Source organism: Emydura macquarii, unplaced genomic scaffold, assembly GCF_026122565.2.
Source record: "Emydura macquarii macquarii isolate MOO-44397 ecotype Brisbane River unplaced genomic scaffold, CSIRO-AGI_Emac_v2 contig_3692, whole genome shotgun sequence".
Lineage (NCBI taxonomy): Eukaryota > Metazoa > Chordata > Testudines > Chelidae > Emydura > Emydura macquarii.
In genome coordinates this window covers 2819349-2847326 of record NW_027133829.1, presented here as the reverse complement: position 1 = coordinate 2847326, position 27978 = coordinate 2819349, and the positions used below count along the sequence as shown (strand labels likewise).

Genomic DNA, 27978 nt, shown 5'->3' with positions numbered 1-27978 from the left:
GCCATGAATACAGTGCCCCTTCCATCCAGTGCTCTCTGTTTTAATTCTGCTTCTGCCATCCTGTTTGAAAGGTCCAGTCCTATAGCCATTGCTTGAGTAAGTACCATTGACCCCAAAGGTAAGGGTTGCAAGATCAGACCTTTTATTTGGAGCCGAATTCCTTTAGCTCTCTGAATCTGCACAGCAACAGGACTAAAATATCCCCATGCCCCTTCTTTTTACCAAACACTATCAGGACTCTGTCATCTCACCTTCAAGAGTCTAGGGTAGAGTGGAGATACAAAAACAAATGCTGCATGTGCCCCCCAAAAGTGGGAACCATTTGGAAATAGAATGACATTACAGCTAAAATGGTTTACTTTGGAGGTTTACTTGGAGTGGGAAAGTCTGTGGATAATGTGGCTGGGGGCTCCATCCTTTCAGGCCTCTCAGAGGAAAATCCTACATGACTGGGATGGGGACCATCTTTTTGTTCTATTTGTACAGCACCTAGCACAGTGAGGTTCGGGTCCATGATGGAACCAGAGGAACTACTGCAACACAAATAATTAATGATGGTCTTTGATTGGTGGCAGAGGGGAAGGATCAAACGTCCCCTGTCTTTTGATGACTCTCATTTACTTACAATACAAAGTGGCTCATTCCGGCAAGTGCAGGTTAAGGCAACTGTTGGAACTAGGAACTGAAGTCATTAGCATAACAATGGCATAGAAATGTTTATTATTTTTCTACCTCCTTTGATTTCTGTTCCTGACCCAATGTTTATGCCACTTCACTTTCCTCTTCCCTAGGAATTCCAAGGCCTCCGCATCCTCCGGATATATCTCCTTATTATCCATTATCACCGGGCACTGTAGGGCAAATCCCCCATCCACTGGGATGGTTAGTACCACAGTAAGGAGTTCCATTTCTTTATTTCCATTTTGATTTTTTGGCATGCATAATTTGTAATGTTAAAAAAAAGTGTGAATATGTATTGAGATAAGCGTATTTGCCAGCTGCCACTTTATGAGGTGGGTGAATTGATAACTGCTCAATAAAGATTAAATAAACCTGGGGCTCTGATACCAAGTCATGTGGTATTAAACAAACATGGGCACTCATGTTGTCTTTAACCAACCAATGGCCTGTGAGGCAATCCATAGCCCCTTTGTTGGAGCACTTTATAAATACGCTTTTCCTGGATGCCTAATTCTTCACAGTCTCCTGAGATTATTTTTGTGATGGTTGAGGATGGTTTCAATGGGGTCGAGTTTTTTAAATAGTGCCATCATAAATGTAACTCTGTAATTACAACTGCATTGATCTTCCACTCTGTGAGCCCGTTTCCCATATGGGGATGGGCAGGGTTTAAATTGGCTGGGAAAAGGGGATGAAACCCTGGTTGAAAAGGTAGCATTTGGGGAGTGAATTCTTATTAGGGACAAGAAAAGTAAATTAGTTCAGAAAACGTCCATTTGCTTATTTTTTTAACGCATTGCTTTGCACATGTAGAACATGTGGGGAGTGAGAGTCCCTCAGATGGAATACTATGGGTCATTGGTGCCTGGTTGATATTGGGAAGCTTAGGCTAAATTGCCCACGGGCATGAATACTGCATTATGCTCTAGGTTATTTGCACTAAACATGTATTTGCGCTAGCCACGTAGGATGAGGAACGGGATGAGGAAATGAGATATATATATATATAAGGAACTGTGTAGGGGGTGGAGACGATGAAATTCATATGCACACCCAGACCTGTGGGCAGGAATTAGGGATGGAGTGCAGTCTTTCCATGGCCTCTATTCCAGCTATGGGGAGGCATTGGTCACTGAATATGCATGTGTGGAGTCAGGGAGACCCTCACATGACCTGGTGCAGTGATGCCTCCTCAGAAGCCCACCTGAGAGGTTGCTTCACACACTGCCCCTCCTCAAAGGGCTGTCCTGGCCCTTACAGAGGTCTTCACACTGTTGAGGAGGAGTTGAAGTTCAGCCTTGTGCTGTCCCCTGTGCAAAGAGGTGAATTTCACCATTAATGCACAGCACTAGCTGAAACAGAAACCCGGCGTGTTGTTCTATCTAAACCGAGTCCCTGTATGTTTGGGGTGATTTCTCGCTTTCTCAGAGAACCAACATATCTCTAGGATGCAGGCCCCACAATTGTATGCACTGGCCTTTTTTGCTTGCAGTGGCTGGTCCACCCAGCCTGGTTCTCAGGCGTCACCTAAATCTTGTGGATTAGCTGTTTATTTTAATGGAAGCAGTTTACACAATAGAGAAGATGACTCTCCTGACATTTAAAATAAATACACTCAGCTTGTGACAGAAATCTGTAATGTTAAAGTGAGAGAGCAATGGGTAAAAGTGCTCTCATATCTTAGCCAGGGCTGGGTGTCCCTTTTTTTCTTTTCAGTGGAGCCTTATTGTGTCTTGGCATTTATGGACATATGTGTCATCTTTGGGTATTAGATCATGTCTGCCATATGCAGGTGCAAATTGCCACAGAATTTGGTGGCCAGTTTCCCACCTGCATATCAGGAAAGAGGCTTACAACCCTAACCATCAATTTACCCTGCTGTTTTTATTTATCTGCTCACCATTTTTACATTCCTTTCGTGGGACCTTTGTTGTGGGTTGATACCAATAATCTCGTTAAAAAATGAAATCGTTTTTTTAGTTTAAACAATAATACAGTCATCCAACAAAGATAGACAAAGGCTTTTATTTTAACTTTTTTGTTTCACAATCTGCTACTGGACCCACCTGTCCTAAAGTGACCTGGTTAGCTTTAGTGGATTGTCCTAAAAAACAAAACAAAAAAAAGGTATCCTACTCGCGCAGCTGATTATATATTTGAAGGACAGATAAAAAGAACTACCGAGCATTGACAAATCTCAGTCAGAAAAAGTTGTGTGTCTTTCATGAGGATGCTGTTTTGCATGTTGCTGTATTTTTTAATTATTGTAATGAGGTGTGATTGTCTATTGGTTACCCACAATACTTCTTGGGGACTCTCCCCCGGTAACTCTTGTCAACACTTGTTAATCTGACAAAAGGCTACAAATTAAGCTCTGTTAATTTAATGTTTTCTCACCGAGATCTAAATACCGAAAGAGGCCCAAAGCGCAACTGAAGTCCTTTGATTCACTGTACTTTATTTTGGTATAAATTTACATTCATTATTGTTTTCCTTTGGATGTGTAGCCCTCAATTAGTGTGATGGCTCCATTAAAGCAAGCGAGACTTCGCCTTTAATTATTACAACAAAACACCTAGTTTCAGCTTGGGGAGAGGGTCTCTGTTGACATAAGCAGAGGTTATAAAATTTAATTAGCCATTCCTATCAGATTTATGGCATTCAAATTGTTCTGTGTTTCTTTCCTTTGATCCTTGCCGTACAATCCCCAAGATTTTTGTTCTGATCAAATGAGAATAAAGCTTACTGTGCAGAGAGAAGTTTTTTTTTAAATCCTTTTTTCTTTCTCTCACTATTTTTTTCCCCCCTTCTTCTTTCCAGGCAAGGTCAACCAGTTTACCCAATCACAACAGGGGGATTCCGGCATCCCTACCCAACAGCTCTGACTGTCAATGCTTCCATGTCAAGGTGAGTTCAAAGTACTGAGGTCCTGAATCAAGGGCAAATGTAACTCCTCTTAACATCCTCTGTAGAGAAGTGTGTTTCATCTAGAAAATGCATTTCTGAAAGCATTTAGTTAAGCAGCCCTTTTCAGTTTGCAAAACCTGAATTGTCCCATCTGATGAGACAGGGGAGTCACAATACAGCCATTGAACTTCAAGGTTTGGGGTGGGATGGGGGCTGTTTGTTTTTTTCAAAAGCCAACTAAATTGGAAAAAAAATAGTAGACCATGACGTCAAAAAAGCAAGGAGAAGTCGTGACAGGTTTTGCTTTCTCAGTGGCTATCATCCAGAGCAGTGCTCTGTGTAAGAAAGGGGGAGGCTGCGGGTGTATTATTGTTATTCAGGCTGAGTTGGAAGGAAGGTTATTGTGCTTTTTTCCCCTTTCCAAAGCTCAAAACACTGGTAGTCAACATGAAAGTACCTCCCTGACCCTCTAAAGCTTTAGAAGTATACATTTCTCCCCTCCCTACCTCCAATTAATTCCAGCTAATTTTCCAGGGGCTGCTAGTTTTATTTACAAACTGGTTGGCAGCACTATGTTTAAGTAATCACTAATTGCTTCTAATGATAGTTTTATTTTCTGTTCATCTGATTTTCAGTCTGGTTAATTAAATCGGTGGAGGTTTAGACTTTCCTGATGGGCTGAAACAGCTAATCCATTTTGATGATGGCACATAATTAAATTAGCATGCATTACATAGCAAGGTTCTCTTTTCCCTCCCTCCCCCTTCCCTACATCTCTGCAGTTAATATGTGAAGGTTAGAGTATAGAGGAAGATTTGAGCAGAGAATGGAAACTCCTTGAGTAACAGAAACCTGTAGCAGTAGCTGGAGAGTGAGTGGGGAAACGCTCTGTATGTGTTAAAGAAATAAAATAAAATGGATGATCGAACGTGCACTTGTTGATACAGAAAATAAAAAGAGAAGTCTGAAAATCTAAATTTGTATAAAAGGGCCCAGTGCAGGCAGATCCAGGGGAAAGGCTGCAAATTAAATGACAATTCCCATTTAGTCGTTAAAATATGTACAAAAGATTTGAAGGTATGGGGTGAGGCAAAGTAGAGCTTGGTTTAGTTTAATTATTATTAGTGAGGCTAGTTTATTTCTTTGTTTTGGGGGGGGCGGGGAGGGTGCTGTATTCCCAAGATAGGCCTTATGAAAGGTAGCTAGTTAAAAAGAGTATACAGCAAATTAAATACATTATTGTGGTAATGGGATTACAGAAGTACAGGTCTATTATACTTATGGCAGTTATAGGAAATGTAGGATCCTTGCCCTGTTCTAGCACACCCTTTGATATTCATTCCATTCAGCAGCAGGGCCAGGACTTCTCAGAATTAAGTGATGGGTCATTATACTTTAAACACCATGGAGAAGCCTAGATTGGCAATTAAACAGCACTTGCTGACACTCACTTGTGCCACCCTGTGACCCCCTTTAGATTGAGATGTTGGAGCTCGGGGCCCTCAGCCTGCTAAATTGGTAGCAGGCACTTCTCCTGACGAGGGCTGGCTCTGAAATCTGCCGGCTTCAAAGGGAGCAAGATCATGTATAAACCATAATGTGGGTGCACTGTGGCTCAAAAAATAAGGCAGGAATAGATGAAATGTTACAAGTGCAAGGGGAAAATGAGAGAATAATGACAAATCTAATGCAACTCAAAGCAGAATTGTTGCACAGGAAAATGCATCCCACTGCTTGTGCATAAAATCAAGGCAGGCAGATGACATCCAGTTAACAGAAACATGTCAACAGTGAAGTAAAGTGAGAGTGAGTAAGAGAGGAGCCCCTGAGACAGCCAGGAACAAAAAATTAGTTGTCCTTAACAAGTTAAGGCTCATCATTATATTCTGGCTTGGAGCCATAAAAGCAGACAGGGGTATATAATGAGCTGCTTAGAATTTTTAGGATGTTTATTGCAATTCATGGAATCTTGTCTGAAGAAAGGAACTTCTCAGGCAAAGGTGTGTTTGTGTGTGTGTGGGGGGGGTTTGTATATGTGTGCATGTGCACACAGCCTTGCCTTTATATGTATTTATATACATACGTGCACATACACATAGATAGATATTGAGATATATGTTTAGAAACATTTATTCTTTGTTCCAGCCCAGAAACGTCTCTTGTATTTTACCAAATATGGGCAATCCCTATGGACCTTAAAATATGTGGTTATGCACATGTTTTCTCACACATCATATCATCTGTATGTATGCATATTAAACACACCTCGCACCTCCGTAGGTGAGCAATGTGAAAGAGGCTGATTTTTACCCTCAGAGAAGCTAGGTAGTTCAGAGAGAAGGCTGCGACTCCTTCATGAACCCACCCAGGTGTGCCAAAGCTTTTCAGAAGGAATGGCAGGTTATGACTGTGCTCTGTTATGAAAACCCTGCAGAATATAGGCACAAAGCTGGAGAGGAGTTCTGAATGTGTAGTGGAAGTGGCTCTGAAATTTACTATGTACCCTCTCTCCAGATGTAAAGACAATGGTATATTCCAGTTTCTCACTCACACTCTCTCTCTGACATGCACACACACACACACACCCCTCCCAACGCCCTTGTCCACATTCTTCCAAAACAGTTTAAAAAAGTGAATCCATAATTATCTGCATTATGATATTGACCTTGCATGTTTATAGTGCTTTTCTGCCCAGAACATTCCCATGGGGCTTTACCTTCTTAATAATCATACTTAATAATTAAGGGCACAATTATAAATAGTGTATGAAGGGTTAATAAATTATTAATAGTTATTTAGTCAATTGTTAGTGTCCACGGGTTGTTTATAACCTTCTAATAATGTTCTTATAACACGAATCAGACACCAGAAACACTATTCATAATTGCAGCATGATTATCTATTGATCTTTTATTACTCCTTTATAAACTATCTATAAATGTACTCTTAATATAAAATGTAACCAACCTAGCAAACCGATGGATAAACAATACACCCACCCCACTGAAAAGCAGCCACCTCTGAGGTGAAACCTGGCAATAATTGAACAGCGCACTATAACACTGCACAGCAGTTATGCGGTGGCAGTGAAGAATACCTTTTGTAATTGAAATTTGTGGGGCAATTTAGTTTTGCAGAATGTAATTATCGAAGCTGGAATTTAGCCAACTCCATAGTTAGCACTCCTCAGCTCTTACTTCCATGTGACTGTAACTGGCTTGGGATCTGACCCAAAGCCCATTGAAGGTCAATGGGAGGGTTCCGTTCACCTTATGGGTTTGAATTAGGCCCTTGAATCATATTTTGAAAGCCAAAAACATAACTAAAAACTTGCAATACCAAGCTTCAGTTTAATTTCCTCTCCCAAATGTAGCTACACTTTGTATCTGCAGTTTATTATGTCAGAAGGAAGCCATTCTCACTGTTAAACAATAAATAGAAGTTCCTGGCAAACACAAAACCTCCCTTGGACAGATGCCACTATTAAAGTTTACCTATCAGCAAGCGACTATTCAGTGATAATTGCCTGTTGATAGAGGTTGCCACGTCTTTTAAGTATAAAGTATGATGGGTGACTTCAGTGGGGCCAGGATTTGTCCCAATACATACATACGTATGTATAATTAATGTGTGTGTACACACACACGCGTACAGTTAAAAGAGCTGGTTTGGAAATTGAGAAAACTTTGAAATTTCTGCACAAATTAAAATATGGCTACTTTTTATGTAGATTTTGTTTTCATTTTTTCACCAGCTCCTTTTATTAAATATTCTGCAAAAAAAAAAAAATTAAACTGATATTTTTCTTTTTGTTGAAATTTTGTTTCAACTGAGATTTTCTGACCAGATATAATGTGTATGTGGTGTGTGTCATTTGCATGTGTGAGTGTCTGTTTATTGATTGAGCGGTTATTTTAAAACCAGATTCTTGATGCCAGTGGAATCCTCATTTTGTCTGACAAGGTGTGTCTGTTGGTTTTTGGGGTTTTTTTTGTTTTTTTTTTGGAGAGTTAGAGTTACATTTTTTAAAAAAAGATATAGAATTTATACATGGAATCTGCTTATTCAGAGTTTTCAGTGGGGTTGCTTTGACTGGGGAGGAAATTGGGGGTGAAATTCTGACCCCATTGAACTCAATGTCAAAACTCCTATTGACTTCAATGGGGTCTGGATTTTACCCTGTGTTTTCTCCTCATCCCCTGAAATCCCTTCATGGTGAGTTCCCACTGTTGTTGTTTTTTTCATTATTTGTGTCACGTAAGAGCCTAGAGGGCCAAACCAAGATTAGGACTCTACTGTGCCAGACACTGTATAGACACACAGTGTCAGATAGTCTTTTCCCCTTAAGAGCTTTCAATCTAAGTAGACCACACAGACAAGAGATAGGAGGGGAAAGAATGGCACAGAGAAGTGAAGTGACTTGCCTGTGGTCATACAGCAGGTCAGTGGTAGAAATGGAAAGAGAACCACGGTCTCTGGACTCCCAGACCACTGTGCTGTCTACTAAGCTAACCTGTGCAGAGAGGAAGTTCTTTTCGCTGCTCAAATGTTCTGTACCCTTGCTCCCATCCAACTCGCTTTTCAAAGGCAGAAAGGGAGAGAGAGACCTTCTGATCTGAGAGTTTAACAGCCTCCATGGAGACTCATGCCAATGGGGGCTTTTTAGTACCAACAGTAAAAGTCAAGAATAAGCCATACTGTCTATTCCCTGCCCTCTACTTCCCCAACCATCAAGCCCAAACCATCTTCCTTCTCTCCACCACTTCCTGCCTAAGGCCTGAATTCCCTCTCCATAGCTTTGACCACCTTTGAATTCTCCTCCACTGTCAGTCAGATCATTCTTCCTACCCCTGGTTAATTACCAAAGGGTGCTCCATGTCCTTGCATAAATACAATGCCAAGTATTTAGACAGCATATTCTTATGGAACTTATTAATATAGGGTAAAAAATTGACTAAAAAGATCATGAAATCCTGTTGTCACAACTCTGATCTTTGCACAGGTTCATACTTAATATAGTAATGACTTGTGCAGAGCACTGCAAAGACAACCTAGATATTCAGCAGAAAAGTCATTGTATGCACACAGTAGAAGAAAAATCCTATTCTTAGCATATATAATATAACTAAAGAGTACAGCTGTACACACACCACATACGAATGGAACTTCCACTGGGCCAAGATTCTCTCGGAACCTAGGATAAGGATTAACAAAGAGTAAACATTGTTTAGAAAACACACACCTTTGTTTTCCAGCCCATTTTAGGGTTGGAGTTTTTGTAGAGTGGAAAATCCCCCTCGGGCCAAAGGTCTAGGCCAGATTACATTCTGTGAAATCCCACTGACTTCAGTGAGGTTGCGTGAGAGGAAGTTGTTCAGCTGTGCTCACGCTTTTTCTTATTATTGTGAAACTGTTTTAGACATTGAATAATAATAACTCCTGTTACTCTTTTGAAAGCCTGTTTATTTGTTGCTGTTTTTAATAGATGTTATCTGTGAATATGTCTAAAATAGTTTTAGTGTGTATATTTTATCACCCTGACCCTACAGTTAGATAAGTGGATCACATTTCCCTATGGATCCAACTGTAGGATCAAGGCCCATGTCTATGTATTTGACTATGTGAATTAGAATAGATGTAGTTTCTCTACATTTTTGTCATTTAAAAACAATCTGAAGTGTTGTTTTGTTTTAGTTTTTGGTTTTTACATGGGCATAAGCCTTTTTATATAAACCTAATGATTCAAAATTCACTTTAGTCCCTGATCTTCCCACTCACCCTCTGGTGAAGCATTATATCACAAATGTTAACCAAACACAAATAAATTTATTATTTTGCTCCATCTACAAAATGTGGCTAATGAGGCATGTACAAAGATTGTCAAAAATGCATATAAATTGTGGCAGCATTAATATTTTATTTCGCTGTCAATATGCAACAAAAGATGTCATCCTTAATTCTCAATCTGATTAGAACTGTAAAAATGGGTTCACTAGTTGCCACTGGTAATTTTACAATAAAGTAATGGACTGCTGCTTTCCCTGCAGGTAGCTGAAATTCCACTTTTCCATCCAAGTTCATCAGTTGAACTTGCCTTTTGTTAGAGACATTAAAAATCATAATGTCTCATGTCGGTAATGATAATGAAGGGGAAGATTGGCTTTAATGACATTAGAAGAATCATTATGTTTAATTTATCACTAATTAATGCTGCTGCTTTCATATGCTTTGTCTAACTGTCATGTGATTGTTATGTGCTTTTTTTTTATGTATGTACACACCCCTCCCCATTCATTCATTTTTATTCTGACGATTTACACAGCTTTCTCTCCTCTAGGTTTCCTCCACACATGGTCCCGCCACATCATAGTTTACATACGACTGGAATCCCTCATCCGGCCATAGTCACACCAACAGTCAAACAGGAATCTTCCCAGAGCGATGTTGGCTCACTCCACAGCTCGTAAGTTTTACATTCAGAATTTTATTTTTAGAACAATCTAAATGCAAGGGGGGGAGGTTCACCTACAGTTTTGGGTTGTTTTTTTTAAATTTGAGGTTTCCTTTGCTGTGTTTTTATTGTAGAATATGTGAATAGATTCACTTGTTTTCATTTTAAACGCAATTTACCATAATTTTATTGGCTTTGTGCATCAAAATAATAATAATACTTAATTCCTTGTTACATTCCTGGGAGGTAGGTGAGTAGCTATTAATACTGCACAGCTGGGGAAAACTGAGTCCCATGCTTTCTAAGGTGTCCAATAATTTTGTCTGCCTCTATTTTGAATGCCCAGCTTGAGACACAAAAGCGCCTCCAATTGAGCACCCAGAGATGAGGATACCCAAAATTAGAAGCAACTTTTGGAAAAAAAATAGGCATAAGTGACTTGCCGAAAGCCACAGAGGGAACTGGTGTTAGCTCTGGGATTGGAATTTAGGAGAATCTTAGTTTTCTTGCCCTGTACTCAGAACATGCCTGGTAGTTCCTACTGTGGGCTGAGTATTTTTCCCCATTTAATTATATAGCCGACATTTGGAGGAGGAGGTGTGTGTGTTGTTATTGTTTGCATTGTATTAGTGCCTCGGAAACCCAGTCATGGACCATGGTCCCATTTTGCTAGGCGCTGTGGCCCAGATCCTCAAAGGTATTGAGTCTCCTAACTCCCATTGATTTCGGTGTTAGACACTTAAATACATTAGAGGATCTGGGCCTATTATCCTTACTTCTGTTTTCTAAAGGGGTAAAAATATATATCTGGCTAGGTTTCTTATACAGAGAATGGGTTTCTTTTAAGACTGTGGAAATGGTTTTTACGTGTAGCAACCAGCTGACTGTAAAGAACCGTGAAACCTTTAGTTTTCAGTGGCCAACTGCAAAAGTTTCAAGTATATATGAAGGTAGTGTTACTGCAGAGTTGTATTAGAGAGGGTTTATGTATGGGGGCTGCGGGAATGAATATGATGCATGTGCAAGAGTTCTCACTATGAGTCTGTTCTGTCTTCATCATTTAGAAAACATCAGGACTCCAAAAAAGAAGAGGAGAAAAAGAAGCCACACATAAAGAAACCTCTTAATGCATTTATGTTGTATATGAAGGAAATGAGAGCAAAAGTCGTAGCAGAATGCACATTGAAAGAGAGTGCAGCCATCAATCAAATCCTTGGTCGAAGGGTAGGTAACTAATCTAACCAAATAAGAGAGAAAATCATATGGAGACAGTCTTCAGGAAAAAGATACCTATTGCAAAGATAGAGGGAGTGTGTTGTCCTTATTCTGGGTATGTTTTGCTAGATTATTTTGATAATGTATAGGGCTGAAACTTCTATTTCCAGAAATCAAAATAAACCAAAATATCTTCCTGTTTGTATTTGTGTTTTGTTTTCATGAGCATATTTTGCTGTGTGGCGCCACTTGTGGGACTGAAATAATAATGAGATCTATTCTTTGTATGCTATTTCCATGGTTTAAGGAGTTGAATCCCAGATTTCATGTTATTTTGGCCCTAGAAATGGCTCACTGTGGTTTTGGGGCACAAAAAAAAAAAGCCCGTGAAGAATGTAAATATGAGTTCTCACATCCTCACAGACTAGGGGAGAAAAGGGACTGTTAATGAGTATGGGAATAAGGGGGAGAGGATGCTTTTCCAAAACCACAGGTGGTTCAGATCTTGGTCCCATTAACAAATGATTGTGATTTTGGCCCATCTTCAGAAAAACTAAAGGACTGAATGAATATAAATGATGAATTCAGTCTCAGCTGAGCAAACCTGGATAAATCAGAGTCATAAATAAAATATTAACTGGCTGCGTGCCAGATGATCTATTTTTATCTGGTGTTTTTATGAAAATGCAATACATACACACTGTGACTGATGTGCTGTGTTTTAAAAAGTTGTGCTTTTGATTCTCTTTTTTCTTCCCCTACCTCAGTGGCACGCATTATCCAGAGAAGAACAAGCTAAATACTATGAGCTAGCAAGAAAGGAACGACAGCTCCATATGCAGCTTTACCCAGGCTGGTCCGCACGGGATAACTATGTAGGTGGCTATGTAGGTGGATATTTTTTTCAGTAGTAGAGTTTGTAGAAATGTATTGTTTTTCTTTAACCTGTTGAAATACGCCCACACACTGCACACAAGCACTACTTTGAAAGGGTGTAACGGGACAATCCAGAAACAACAGCGGACGCTTCACCCCGCATTACCAAAACAATTGGGTACGATTGACAGCCCTCCACTTGGAAGAGGCTCCCTGACTGGGATAGCAAAGGATATAAAGGGTTGGAATTGAGGCATGTCAGTAGAGCTCTGTGAATAAATCTTGCAGGGTGTCTACTTTCAGGATGCCAACCTCTGGAAGATGCTATTAGGCCTTTTTTTATTTAAAAAAAAAAAAAGAAAAATTCTCCCCACAATTCTCCCTTTCTTCCCCACCAAAAATGAATCATTAGTGTCTTGTGCTTACCTGTGTGAGAGTATAGTAGAAAGTGGAAGAATGACTTATCCTAGCTTCAGAGAAGGACTGGCAAAGTCTAAAGTGTGACGTGTTTGAAAGTCTTGCTCTCAAGTGGGGCTAACATAAATTATTCCACGCTCTACTGTTGTATATTTCAAGTATGTTATGCTTTACTGTGGCCATGTTTTAATATGCTTCTATTGTTTGGTCTTTTTACAAAAATACCTTGAGACTGCAATTTGCAACCAACTTGTGGGGTGTATTCAGGTTGATTTTGTGTTTTTTTACCACATCAGAAAGTCTGTTCGCAGCATAAGCTACTGATTTTAGCTGTCTCGTTCCAAACTTAATGCCCAGTCCTGGAAACACTCTTACTATTGAGTGTAGTGCTCTCCTCCATGAGAAGTAAGCACTATATCTGGTGGTAAGTGTTTTCAGAACTGAGTCCATAAATTCTTAACAGATTAATAGCTGATATCATGCAGCATGGTAGAAGTTTTAAAACTTCCTAACACAGTGATATAATAATACCCCTTCTCCCCCAACTATTTCTATATGTAGGAAGTATTAACAGGTTTACAAATCCTTGCATGTAAATAATAGAATCATAGAAGATTAGGGTTGGGAGAGACTTGAGGAGGTCGTCTAGATCAATCCCCTGCCCAAAGCAAGACCAACCCCAACTAAATCATCCCAGCCAGAGCTTTGTCAAGCTGGGTCTTAAAAACCTCTAAGGATGGAAATTCCACCACTTCCCTAGGTAACCCATTCCAGTGCTTCACCACCTTCCTAGTGAAAAAGCTTTTTCTAATATCCAACCTAGACCTCCCCCACTGCAACTTGAGACCATTGCTCCTTGTTCTGTCATTTGCCACCACTGAGAACAGCCTAGCTCCATCGTTTTTGGACCCCCCTTTCAGGTAGTTGAAGATTGCTATCAAATCCCCCCCTCATTCTTCTCTTCTGCAGACCAAACAAGCCTAGTTCCCTCAGCCGCTCCTCATAAGTCATGTTCCCAAGCCCCCTAACCATTTTTGTTGCCCTCCGCTGGACTCGCTTCAATTTGTCCACATCTTTTCTGTAGTGGGGGGCCCAAAACTGGACACAGTACTCCATATACCAGTGAGTGAGAAATTTTCGAGCTACACAGAGTTCTTCAGATCTATGTGGCTCGAAAGCTTGTCTCTCTCACCAACAGAAGTTGGTCCAATAAAAGGTATAATCTCACCTGCCTTGTCACCTCCAGAATTCTGAACAGATTTATAGCTGTCACAGTCATGTGGCTTGGAAGAAGCTTTAAAGTCTTCTTCCAAAATAATATAGTTACTTTGATTTTTGAAAATATCCAAGCGCTTCCTCTCCTTTCTTCCTTATCCTTCTATGCTCCCTGGGCATAAAACAATACCTGTGCATCCTCTTTAGAGGGGAGGCATATTAGAGGCGTTTTCTTAGGATCCAGGGGTCCTCCACCAAACACACCTTCTCTTTTGCCATTTGGTATGGACTGGACTGAGACCATCAGACCACAGGGCTGAGTAGTTCTTGGTACTATGCAGTCTGATTTCCTCTTGGGAGTTCAATAGGGAGTAGTGCTAGGACCTGCCGTATGCATAAAAGAGGTTTCAAGGAATGTTCATTCTGCTTTAGTGACTGTCGCTGACAGATGGGCATGTACAGTGTCTTAAATGTTTAGGACCTTTACATTTGTCCTCAGCATGTGAGCACTGAGAAACCCTTTCTTCTCAAGCTAAAAAGGACAGGATGAGAAAGCTGATGCTTTCCCAGCGGCTTGATGCTGTTTCCCCCCTGACCTTCAGGGGAACCTTGCTTCAGTAGGAGAGCTCAATAGCCTTGCATCACACAGGCACATCATCTACAGGGCCCCCTCCTCCCCCTCCTTCACTCCATTCAGAGTTCTTGGAGGTTTTCCTCCTCCCTCAGGCTTTCTTTGGACAACAGGCCTTCCAGAGATCTAGAAGAGAGGCATGATGGGGGTGCCAAAGCTTGTTAAATTGTACCCCATCGTCAGCAATTTCACATCAAGCACTGAGGCTTAGGTACACATAGCCCATCTCTTCAAAGATGCAAGCTGCACGTTCTAGTAACTGCAGATTTCAGCCTCCTCTTCAGTGCAGGAGTATTTAGTGAATGCCTTGTCAGTATCTCATCAGTGTCAGAAGATACATTCAGTCTTCCTGATATTGATATAAGAAACTGCACCTCACTGAACCCCGGCCTCAGTACTATGTATGGAGATGCTTTACCTCAGGTATGTGGGATTCAATGTTAGCAGGATTCCTTCCTTTCTCCTGCACTCGGACAGGATGCGGGGGAAGTTTCTGCAGATCCTTATCAGGCAAAGCCTATTTGTAAGAGGATTTTGACCCATACGGGCTAGGGGTGATAATCTAGAATAACTTGGTAAATGAGGCTCTTATGGGTAAACTTCCAACAAATGGGATCAAATTTATCACAGAACTCTTGTTGGAAGTTGTGCAAATTTATAGGACATTTGAAAGTGAAATCCTGTGCTACTCCTTTGGATAATGAATGGGTCCAGCAATGTTACTTTGCTAATAACAGGAGAATCAGTATAAGAAGGTCCAATAGGCAGATGGATTTAATTCTGGAGAGAGAAAGAGAATCTGCCAAAATAGTTAGCAAGTGTTTTCTATCCAGATCTAGATCTCTTATAGCCAGAGTCCTTACATACTGTAGGGATGGGAAAATCCTTGGACCTTGCCATCTACATTTGAGCAGAGTAATGAGGCAAAGAAAAGAAATGCCTTGACTGTGAGGCAACTTAAGAGCTGCTGTCTTTGTGATTTAATTGTATAATCAAATATCTTCTCATTGTGCAGAACTTTGAAATTCGATGATTTTCCCTCTTCCCTTAAGAGACTGTGAAGGGACTCTGTGGACATCTTTCTCCAGTGTTTGTTTGGGTGGAACAGAGTTTCACAAGCTTGTGTTAAAAAGGGACCAAAATATCCTTGGCAAAAACATACCCCTCAGCCATTTTTAATTATAGCACCTGGCTTGAAGGCGTGGCACAATTGGCCCGAGGTCAGGTGGCTCAGAATCTACTCCCTCTCTTTATTGTGTTTACCAGCAAAGGAGGGGCTGAATCAGACTCATGTCTGTATCCCTGCTGACTCTTGTCTGAGAGTGCTGTGATTTCTCAGATTGGATGAAACCCTTGTTTCTCTCTCAAACATACTGCAAAAATTAAACAAATGTGTTCTGGAGGCCCTTTCACTCGGTTAACTATCAAAGTGCCTCTTGAGATAAGAATCACAGATGTATGGGCCTGGGTCACTACTCTGATTTCAGTTACATCCTTGTAAATCTGGAGCAACTCCTCTGAGTGGAGTTTCTCTGAATTTACATCAGTGTAAATGAAAGCAGAGTTTGACCCCTGGTTTCTTGTGCGACGTATTGTTTCTGGACTACTTAGCAAGTTGTCGCCTCTCTGTTCCCAAAGTCTTTAGTGTAATGACTGGAATGGCACCAGCAGTCCCCTGTTAAAGAGATGGCCACGGCAACAGTTGTTTTATATAAACTAGACCAAAGTATAGCCAGAGATAGCAATCCCCCTCTGAAAATCCCCTGAGAGGTGACTGAGATAATTCCCCAATAGCAGTAACTTGGCCGCAGAATTACAGGCCTATCCATTAAAACTGCCTGCACACACAGCCTTCCTTCTATCAGCAAAAGGTTCTCCTGAACAAGACTGTACTTGTCACATTCAAGACAGCAGGGTGGCAGTTTACTACCTGAACAAGCAAGGAAAGACAAGTTTGGAGGCCCTTTGCCAGGAGCCCTACAGGATTTTTAAACTCCAGCTTCAAAAGAACATTCACATTTTTCACTTCTTACAAGTACAGCATAAACATCTTAGAGGGCATGCTGAGCTGAAGCCCAAAATTACATGGGAGCCAGACAGAGTTACTGAAGAGAAGACGTCCCATGTTTAGGAGAACTTTCTGTCCTCCCCCTCAGATGTAGCCAGGCCTCCAGGAGCACCACAAGGTTCCTACTTTGAGAACATAACGTTTGTTACCTCCTGGCCACAAGAGACTTCTGGCCTCAGTGATTCCCTTGTGCCTTTTCACCAATTCCTCTTACTCCCACTTCTTCGAAGGCAGAGATCATCATGCTGCTTCTATACAACTCTGCTGGCCCAGAAGTCATTGCTTGGGAATCCAGAGACCCACGAAAATGAAAGGATCCTATTCCCCTTGCTTCAGCCTTGAGAGCCTTCAAAGTCTTTGTATTGTTGTGCAAGCTGTATCACGCTGTGCTGAGGGAGACGTTAGGGAAGGGAAGGTTACTTACTAGAGAAGAAGATCCCTTTATCTTTTCTGGACCAGACTCAGCCCTTACAACCCTCTTCTTGTTGAAATAGTATTAGGTTTCCACAAGATTCAGATTAGCCTTGTTGTCATGGCCTGTCCCATGCTGTTTGAGGTGAGTATAAGAAGAGCAAAAAAAACCAACCCACCTCATCCTTTTGGATTCTGACAGGATATGCAAGTTACTTATTGGAAAGTATTGTTTGGGAAAGGACCTGTGGTTAGTAAAACCCTACTGTTCCTTTTTCCACAGGGCATAATCTGTAGAGAGTCTTAGATACAGCATATGTTTGATTTTATTTTCCCCTCGACTATAGTTGCTGGGTTTTCTCTAAATTCCTACACCGGCACTCCTGCATGTTAGCTTTTCCTTGTCAGCCTGAATTTTTGGTCTATTTTAATAGTCACTTTTGGTAATAAAGGAGGCCTCAGGTGCTCGAGTCTGAGCTCGCCCTCTCTTCATTGGCCTCAATATGGAGAAGTGCCAAGGAGCATTGTGCCACCTTGAGAAAACGACTCGAAAGCTTTTGGCCCATTCCAGGCATTGGGGATGGCTGGCAGAGGGAAGCGAGGTGTCAATTTTTTATTTTAAACTCGTGCTGACCTAACGAGTTGCCCCTTTTTAGCCCTCATTCCCACGCTTTGTGGACACTGCCTTCACCCTTGCGATTAGAATAAAGGGCTAAGGACAAGGTAAGCAGGCAGAGCCATGTCCTGGACACACGGCTCTGTCACTTCCCTAGCTTCCCTGAGATGAGTAAGAGTCACAGGTGCGCTCCTACGCTCAGGTCTGCCATGCAGTGGTTCATTGCCCTGTTGGGTGAGCTTTCAGGACAGTCCTCCCTCCTCTCGCTCTGCCTCACCTTAACAAGAAGGGTTCTTACAAATACTTTTTATTTGTGTATGTTGCATGCAGGGGAAGAAGAAGAAGAGGAAAAGGGATAAGCAGCCAGGAGAGACCAATGGTAAGTAAAATAAGTCAATATACCTTGCTTAGCGGAACAGTGGAGTATCCAACCATCTGTTCCTAGGTTTTGGGGAGGGAGGTAGTAAGGGGCTTCTCCTGGCCTCGTCGGTAACTGAGCCCTATTGTAGTCAGCCTTTTATTTGTGTTTAATGCATTTTAATTAATTGCCTGTTACTGCCCTTCGAAAGCTAGCAACCAAATCACTGCATGTGAAGCATTTTGTAAAGTTAGTTTGAATTTGTTCCTAGTAGTTACACAGCCATTAACTGCAGAACCAGAGTTGTAATGCCTGTGCCATTGTTATAAAGTTGTGTGCTTATTTTGTGTGTGTGTGCGTGCGTATGTGTTTGGTATTAATTTGGGCTGTACCTGTGTGTTCTGATGCATGCCTTACAGTGGTAAATCGTGCCCATTTTAAATTAAGGAGGTTTGCCATTCTCTGTAGGCGATTAGAAATACTGCATAGGCAATCTCATAGTCAATTTTGCAGACGCCCTGATTTAATTTTTTTGAAGCCTTTGTATAATTTGTTCTTTTTTTTCAGAACACAGCGAATGTTTCCTAAATCCTTGCCTTTCACTTCCTCCGATTACAGGTGCTAACATCATTTTGAGTCATTTTAAATAGTTTATAAACTGCGTTTTAATTTTTTTCCTGCCATTATAGATTTTAACATTAAACACTTATAACATTAAATGGGGAAAAAATCCACACGTTTTTACAGTATATATCTATCTAATATGTTTGGTAGTATTTTTTTTAATTTTGTTTTTGTTCTGTTTTTTTTGTTACATTGCTATTAAATAACAGTACAGTAACAATAACTCAGAGTTGTACTAACTGTGCAAATTGAATATGCAGTATTTCTTTAAAGAGACTGATAAAGAATAGAAGGAAATCTGTAATGAACCTCCTTAATCTAATGGCATTTTTCACGGCTCCCACTAAGTCTTCTCACATCAGCATGCCTACGCAGTTTTTTTGTTTTAATTTCATTTTGGTTTTGGTTTGTTTGTTTATTTTGCCTTTCCATTCAAGACTGACTATCCATTGCAGTTCACTAGCTTGACTAACTCGGTGCATTTTCCCATGCTTTACGTTTTTTTCTGGCTGATGCTAACATGCCCATTCTGCAGTCTGCTTCTTCTTATCCATTCTTTTTTATTTATTTATTTATTTATTTATTTATTTTTGGAAAAAATTATTTAAAAAAAAATTTAAAAATGAATGTTATTCCAAAAGCTGCATTATCCCAATAAATACATTTTTTTTTCCTTTTCTCTTTTTTTGTGTGTTTGTCTGAGTTGAAGAAAAAAGCATGTTCAAGAGCTAACCTCCGTCCTTAGCTTTTTTTTCTTCCTTCCCCCATCCCCTCCAAAAGAGGGGGAAAAAATGCCAAACCCCCCCCATCATTTTAAACAAATCACAGTAACTTCCCTCCGTTCTTTTAAATGAGAAAGAGACAGTCCTTTAGAAAGGGATACTGCAGCTTTAATTGCAACAGCTGATTCAAGAGTTGAATAAGAATGTGATTATCACTCTTTTTTTAACTTTTAAATCGAAAGTCGATATTTTGCAATTAATAATGAGGTCATTGATTTTATTCCCTTTTTTATTTTTATTTTTTTTTATTTTTATCTTTCTCTTTTTTTTCCCCTTTTCTCTCTCTCCTTTTTCTGCTCGCTTCTTTCTTGAACTCATTCAGACCTGAGCGCTCCTAAGAAATGCCGAGCGCGCTTTGGCCTTGATCAACAGAATAACTGGTGCGGCCCCTGCAGGTGTGTATAGTTTTCCCAGACTCGCTATGGCTGGTTTGCAGCTGGTTTATTTGGTACTTTCCCCCTTTTTTCCTGCCTTGTTGCTTTGTAGCTCTGTGTTGTGATCTAGAAGATGCAAGGGAGTGGGACACTGCCGTCAATTATCATCTCTCTGAAAGGGTTTTGCTTTTTTTTCCTCCCTCCTTGCTGCCGCTAGCCAAAAACCCACTGTAAAACAGCATCAGCCTAAACATATCTGATCCATGACTGCAAACACAATCCTACCCACCCAGCCTTTTCTCAAGGAATGTTGCATACTCTCTGAACATATCCAAGGCCCTTTGATAATGCAAGCATTGACCGTGTTGCAGACAGTGGGCTAAGTGAAGCAAATGCACACAATGTAACTATTTTAGAGGTTTTTTTGTTTGGTTGGTTTGGCTCCTTGTGGAAGTCCTCTTTCTTTCATGCCGTTGGTGTGAGGGGAGATTACCAAATAAAACTGAGATGATTAAAGAGAAACGTAGCTGTAGCTAAGATTTCACGTCCAAATGAGCTCTATCCACCATTGTGTTTGTATTTTTTGTGTTTACCTTATGCTAACAGATGCAAATACTCCAAAGAAGTGTCGGGCATTGTTCGGGCTTGACCGACAGAGTTTATGGTGCAAACCATGCAGGTATACTACCCAATTAGGCCTTTGGGGAAATAAAAGCATTCTGTCCTCTTAGTGCATTTGTGTGATTTATTTTTTTTTTAACCTTTTCCCCACCCCTCCCACCTTCTCTCTCCCACAGCATCAAATGCTAATAATCTTTGATCCTCGAAATTCCTTGCTAATTTAATGCCGTTTCTTCTCTTTCTTTACCAATAACCCTTCCCTGGTGGTAGAACTGGGAACAAGCAAACCCTGAGATACCTAAAACTGGCATTGTCCAGACAGTCAGCAAAATGAATGCTTAGGTGGACGTTTACACTGCATTTGTGTGTGTGAGTCCACTGTCTCCAAAGAGTTAAAAGATTCGGTGATCTGCAGCACTGGTGTTTTCATCACAGTTCTACATCTGCAAGCCGGTGTTTACAGCTTATATTGTACTCATCCTAATAGCCTACTTGCAAATTTAAAAAATGTATATATCAATCTTGAAAAGACTTAGTAACGTAGCTATGCTTTCCAACACCATTTTTCTGAAATTCTCGAAATTGTAACCCAGCAAAGTAAGCTGTAAACACATGAGCTCTGGAGAAAACTAACTGCAGCTTTGGTAGGACAGTTTTCAGCATTGAACGAAAGTAAAAGGCACTCAAGGACCCAAATTTCGACAGCCCACGTTCTACTGCAGGTTTAAACCAAATCTGTCATTCCATGGATAACTCAGAAGGTACTTCTTTCTTGGTGGAGGGATACCAAATAGTTCTTTTCTCATTTCCTTTCCTTAATGACCATATTTGGTTAAATTTGTTGTTTCTTTGTTCTGATACAAGCAGTCTTTGAATATGGAATATTATGATGGTAGGTATTTCAACCAAAACCACACTCTGTATGTAGTGCTTTCTTTCTCACCTCTCCCTCTTATTCATGCCCTTGCCATGTGCTTCATCTCATTTAGAAGGTAGACTAGATGTTCATCATATTATGTGCATGCACATGCTCCTTTTGTTTCCCTCGATATCAAGCACAAACATGGATTGACAATGTACTGTGTCTAACCATCAAGATAAGCGAAGGCTCATAAAATGTCTTCAAAAGATCGCATTCTGCCCCATTTGGTGAATTACAAGTTCCATTAGATGCATGCTCAGTACTGTGAGTTGTGTGTGAAGTGCAAAGACAATCATGTTAGATGTCAATGTCAATACATTTGTTAAATACGTTTTGAAAGTATCAATTAAAATGCTTTAAAAAGGGGGAGGGAATTCTATCTAGAGGAGCTGGGTAGCTACTTACCCTGTGAAGAAGTAGAAGACTTGAATCTTACGTAGCTAAAAAACCTTGTGTTTAATTAAAGTTATACTGTGGTTAATTTAGTACACTCTGTCAATAGATACTTATGTAGTCTATAGATAATGTATTTGATAAGTGTCAAACTTTGTATGCCGAGTGATTATAAGAACCAGCTCTACATCATGTTTGTGTCATTTATCATTCCCTGTCCACTTAAATCAACATCATACTGTTAAAGCTACATTTTATCATTAAAGGGACTTTTCAGTTGAGCTATAGATTCTCAGTTGGGCAGCGCATTAGCTGGGTATGATAAGAAATAAACCCTTTCTTGTCCTAGCTTTTTTGCCTTAGATTATTTCAGTTTTATTCAAAAATATTTGCTGCAGGTCAGTGTCTTGGAACAACCTTTATTAGAAACATTGACTGGGACAATACCTTTTAATGACATAGCTCATGTTTGAGGGGTTCTTTTTTTTTTAACATGTGTTTGGCATTGTCTCATTAGGAAGAATATAGGTCACTGCATTCCTTGTGCTGGTGCTAACCATTGGAACTTCTTGTTTATAGAGCGTTAGTTTTCCGTAGTGGATCTTTTAGGGATTGGCTATAAGATGTGCAGTTTGATAATGTGGCAGAAACTGAGACATCTTTAGTCATAGCAGGTGGAATCCAGCAAACCCTTGTCATTATCCATGGCTTTCATTCCTGGTAACATCAGTGTCATTAGATTTCAAGATGCTGTTTTAAGGGCCAGTTTCACTGCTGGTATAAAAGGGCACATATTGATGCCACTAATAATATTTATATAGCGCTTAACATTTTGAAATCAGTGCATGCATTGTGATCCTCACAATATACTTGTGAGATGGGCAGGTAGCAATATTATCCCCAGTTTATAGACAGAGAAACCAAGGACTTGTAGTGAGTTTGCATCAGAGCAGGAGTTAGAACTCAAGACAACCTGGCTCACAGCCCTGTGGGCTTTCTCTCAAGCCACAATTATTCCCTTGACTGATGTTGAGCCCCCGTAAGTCTGTAGTGAATTTGGCCCTTTATCTTTTGTTTGTAATTAGTTGTTAGGTGTTCTGTGCTGCACAAATACACACAAAATATACAGTGTCGTGACCCACGGAGCCTGTTCAGGCATGGAAAAACTAGGCGAAGCCACCAGGGGAAGCTGAGGTTGGAGAGAGGTCCCCCTTTAAATAAACATGAAGATTTTTGTAAACGGGTTTGTAGATTAGAGACTTTCACTTTAATATTAAGAATTGAACATTTAATGGAAGTGGGGAGAAACATCTGGCTAAAGTAATGAAAATGAAAGGTGGTTGGTTTAATTTTTCTGGGGCAGAATTTGACTTTAGAAAGGGTATTTTAACATCCAAACCCAGAAGACTTTTCACATCTGTGGTGGTCCGACCATATTCTGCTTTACCATGAGATGCTCTGGCCCTTACTCTTAAACACAGGCCAAATGTCAAACTAGTGTTTAAAAAAATAAAGCCAGAGTTGATCAGACTGAATATGAGAGTGTTGGGCCCAAGTCTTCAATGGTTTGGTTGCCTCTTGCAAAATAAAAGCAACCTTAGCATCTCATAAGAGCAGTTGTGTAAGGCAAGCAGAAATTTGGTCCTCTGTGTGCTAGGAATAGAGATTTTTGGATACCTGGGACTCTCCTTAAACATTAATTCCTACTTTTCCACATAGTCATTAACCATGACAGTTCTGAAACGTGGCATCATGCACAATGCCCAGCCAGCCGCTGTACAGAAAAGCCTGGGTTTGAATTGTGGATATGATAACATTAAACCATTTCCATTTAGAAACCAAGTAATGTGGAACTAGATATTTGGTGGGGGGGCAGGGACAATGTCAGACCAGTTAATGCAATTAGTCTAATGCCCATCGTTTTCCAATGTTATTATTTGATAGAGGAATTTAGCAAGGTTCTGTTTTGAGCCCACCAAGTTGCTTTTTTCCATCTTTTAACTTTGCCCTAATAAAGCATGGTTTGCTGCCTGACATCTCCACTTTTTTTCTTTCTTTTCTTGTTCTTTCTTTTCTTTCTCTCTCCCCTCTTTTTTTCTTTGTCCTTTTTTCTTTCGTTTACATTTTAAAGTGCATGAATGTCTTCGTTTTTAGCATGTGTTGATCTGCAGGCTAACGTGGTTAAAAGTCTGCTAGCCCTAACCATTTACCTTTCTGTGTGGAACTTGCAGCAGAACCTCAGTCTATTGTCTAAGGGAATGTAAGGGAATGTTATGACTTGGAAATCTGCCAACTCCCTCTTTCAAGCAGTTGCAAGGTGGGGTTCAATACCAAACAATCTCTTTTTCCTTGACCCAGAGGGTTAGATCCAGCTCTTTTTTAGAAAAACAAAAGTTTAGCACCAAAGAAAAAGTGGGGGAGAGGGCTTATTTTTCCCACCTGGATTGGCATAACAAAATACCCATTGGTACAAGAGGGTGCAAATGCATTGACTTGAATGGAATTATGGTTGCTGAGATCTGGGAGAGAAGTCCCACACTAACATTGATATGCTATGCTTGAATAAGGTGGGAAACAAGCCCTTCTTTCTGTTCTCCTGCTTTTTTCCATTCATTACCGGGTTGCTTAACCGTTCTGTCATGTCCAGTGGCGTTAGCTAGAGATGCGTTTCATTTCACTTTTTTTTGTAAAGCTCAGCTGACTTTGTCCGAGAGTTTGTTGAACTTTGTCAAATGAATCACATGGTAGGATACCGGCTTAGCACTTTCCATAGAAAAACTGCGTGTGGGTGGCTTGACTTTTAGAGTCAGTTTGGCCACTGAATTTTGTTCTGTGAGATGCTTTAGTCGTGTTTCTCATTTTTTTTGTCCTGCTGCTAGATTTGTACTGTATATATCTGGCAAGAGAAGCATTAAGAAACCGTCCTCTTTTATTCCTGGCTCCAAAGTGGGCGAGTGTGGGGGAGGAGAGAGGGAGAAATTATTTTTGTTGGGTTGTGTTTTTTTTAAGGTCAGCATTTCTTGTGAGAATACCATAATTCCTGGTGTGAACTGAGTTCCATGTTGCTCCTTATCTTTTTACCTGTTATTGTGCTGTTCATTTACTGAGATTGAATCCTGCTTTGAAGTTACATGAATGGCCTCTCAAAGGAATATTTCCCAAAATACAGAAAAACAACCCAGAATATCTACCCCTTCCCTGCAAAACAAACAAAACAAAAAAATATTTTTAACCCACAACCTGCAGGCTATACAACCAGTTATTCTTGTTATTTTGAATCATTTCCTGTTTATCTTGTTCTTCTGATTATTTTATTTTATTTTTTTATTTCCCTCCTTTTTGTTCTTCCTACTATATTTCCTTTCTGTCTGACTCTGGATTTGGTGTGGTTCTTAACAGAAAAAAAGCATGAGCAGTAGTTTGCAGCTCACAAAAGTGGTGTATCTCAAAGCCTTTTCATCAGTCAGCTGAAGGCAGCCTTAAGATGCGTGGTGCTACAGTCAGACTTTTAAAATTTGATACAGACCAACCTGGATCAATTATTAGTTCTCTAAATAATTTTATCAGGGTTAAAATTTTACAAGAAAAACAATGACATTTTTAGGAAAAACAAGTTTATAGAGCAGTATATTGAATCTGAACATTGTTAATCAATAGACTGAACAGAAGGACAAAGAGAGAATCTGTATCCTCTCCAAGTCTGCTAGCAGAAAGTTAGATTCCTTAGAGGACTTAGTTGTTTCTACACACCCAGCAACACTTTAAGTACCTTGCAGGCTCTGGGTGTAACCTTTTCAGAGCGCAGGGTAGTTTATTTATGGCTCTTTGCTTTAGATAACTTTCTCCATTAGCGTCTTTGCCCTTTATTCACAGATAACTCTCTCCCTGTTTCTAGGAGAAAAAAAAAGTGCGTTCGCTACATACAAGGTGAAGGCAGCTGCGTCAGCCCACCCTCTTCAGATGGAAGCTTACTAGACTCTCCTCCTTCTTCTCCTAACATGCTAGCCTCCCCCACAAGAGACTCAAAACCACAGACTGAACAAACACAACCTCTCTCGCTTACATTGAAACCCGACCCGCTGACACACCTCTCGATGATGCCACCGCCGTCCTCCTTAGTCCTGACCGAAAACTCTGCTAGCAAGCCCAGCGCCCTGTCTGCTACTAATTGTCAGAACGGGCCATTGGATCATCCGCCCGCCGCTGTACAGCAGTCAGCCGCACCATCCTCATCGTTAGCACAGCCTTCGACATCCTCCTTGCATTCCCATAGTTCTTTGGCTGGGACACAACCCCAACCGTTGTCACTTGTAACCAAGTCTTTAGAATAGCTTTAGCCTCTTTAGCCCTGGCTTTTTTTTAATTGTGTTGGGTTTTGGGTTTTATTTTTGTTCTTTTTTTTTTATTATTATTGTTATTTTGTTTTGTTTAATTTCTTAATTTGTGCCATATGGCTACATTAGTTGATGTTTATCGAGTTCATTGGTCAATATTTGACCCATCGTTATTTCAATTTCTCCTTTTAAATATGTAGATGAGAAAAAGCCTCATGATTCTGCCAAAATTTTTATCAACAGCTGTTTAAAGTCTTTGTAGCGTTTAAAAAAATATATATATATACATAACTGTTATGTAGTTCTGATAGCTTAGTTTTAAAGACTGATTTTAAAAATTAAAAAAAAAAAAAGCAATTTTGAAACAGCCCTTGCAGAAGGTGTTGGTTCTTTATTATTTGTATTAAATACGAGCTTGCGAACCAATCATTTTACATCTGGTTTTTAAACCTTTAAGGGCACAACGAATGCAGTGCCGCTACTTTTTTTTTTCTTCCTTGTGTGAAACAACTTTTATTGTGATGTTACTTGTTATTGTTTAAATGTACAGAAACAAAGGGTTAAAATGTGTTAATAAACCTTGTTCCATGGTGTTGTTCTTTTTGGGGGAGGGAATGCTACTCAACAATTAAAAGTATCACAACGCTGTTGGACCAGTAGTATTTATTGCTTTAGAGATTGCTTGTTGTATCTGTATGTTGTCCATTTTTAAATATGTTTTTTCCCTTTTTTTTTCTTGAAACATTGTATAAAGTTTTTTTTCCTTAGTGTAAGCATCTTATATATAACAACTCATTTGTACAAGGTTTTTAAGTTTATATATAAATGTGTATATATATATTTTTGGGGGGGTTATTTTGATTTTTTTTTCCTGTATGAAACACAGTTGCCACCAAATGGACATTTGCAGATGCATTTTAAAGGATCAGTAGTGTAAAAATAAATAAATGAAACAAAAATTGCTTTAAAAGCCATTACTCAGACAAAAAGACTTGAAAATTTAGCAAGGGAATTTTTAGCAACGCTGTTTGAAAAATAGCAACGTTCAAGTGTCTCTCATTCAGAACTGCAGTTGAATCCCCTGCGACATTAGAACTGTAGACCGTGTGCAAAATTATGTGCCAAAATTCTCAGTGACTTACCTTTCTCCCAATGACTTTATTTTTTTTAAATGCTGTAATATTTTTGTTCATCATGTTTTGCTGTGATGTTACATAGGTAGATATGTATGTAGTTTTAATGTCACCTATAACAGATGTGTTTGGTAGCAGATTGTCCGGAAAGCATTTAAAACGAAGAGGTATAAACCCTTAAGGGCCAAATTCTGTATATTAGATTACTCATAAAAGGAAAATCAGACTGCCACTTTTATGTACACTTACTACATACAGGTAGGTAGCAAACTTAAAACAAACAAAAAAAAAAAACCTAGGCATGTTGATGTTGCAAAAAATGCTGTATAAAGCTGAAAAATTGTTCATCTGTTCATTCAGTGCCATTGTAGTTGACATGAAGCGATTGTAAAACTGTCTCCAATTTTTCTCTGGTTTCTTAAGATGCTAACTATAACATTTTTTGTGAATACTTTGAATGTTTCCTAACAGTTGTGATGTTACTGTTCCGTTTTATGCTCTTATTCCGATTTTCATTTTTAATGGTTTGGAAGCCATTTTTGTAATGAATAAATGTTCATGCTGTACAGTATCTGTAGCATGCAGTTCTGGATTAATAAAAGCAACTTAGTATGTGCAGAGAATGACTTGTCAGCTCATTTATGTGTTGACTGCATTTTATTGTGACCAAGCAGGTTTAAAACATGGACTCACTTTGCATGCGTCCAGTCAGAAGAGCTGGATGAAATATTTTCAAAATTTCAGCAAATAAATGACAAAAAATTTCTGGTATTCATGAAAAATTTACCAATTTTTGGCCTCCACCATTCATGGGAAATATTTTCTATTCGTATAATACCGTTGTAGCTGAGCTCCTGTAATTGTTCATTTCAGTGGTCTTTTCCCAGCTCATCAAACTGATGTGTGTGTGTGCATGTAACAGCAGCGAAAACACTTTTTATGTTAAGTA

At 39.8% G+C, this 27978-nt stretch overlaps 1 protein-coding gene across 15 annotated transcripts in view; it reads left to right on the top strand.

Annotated features, from left to right (window-relative positions):
• The window catches only part of TCF7L2 (transcription factor 7 like 2), a 195037-nt gene extending 167393 nt beyond the window's left edge, over positions 1–27644 (top strand). Inside the window, exons 6-14 of one of the 15 annotated variants that reach the window (XM_067537145.1) lie at positions 792–894; positions 3502–3588; positions 9926–10051; positions 11104–11263; positions 12022–12129; positions 17819–17867; positions 18414–18464; positions 20233–20305; positions 25458–27644. In XM_067537145.1, the coding sequence (XP_067393246.1) occupies positions 792–894; positions 3502–3588; positions 9926–10051; positions 11104–11263; positions 12022–12129; positions 17819–17867; positions 18414–18464; positions 20233–20305; positions 25458–25893 (1193 nt within the window). In that variant the 3' untranslated portion in view covers positions 25894–27644. Of the gene's footprint in view, positions 1–791; positions 895–3501; positions 3589–9910; positions 10052–11103; positions 11264–12021; positions 12142–17818; positions 17868–18413; positions 18465–19574; positions 19648–20232; positions 20306–25457 lie in introns of all 15 variants that reach the window. The other 14 variants (XM_067537144.1, XM_067537143.1, XM_067537142.1 and 11 more) reach the window with 14 other exon arrangements.
• The last annotated feature ends 334 nt before the right edge of the window (positions 27645–27978 follow it).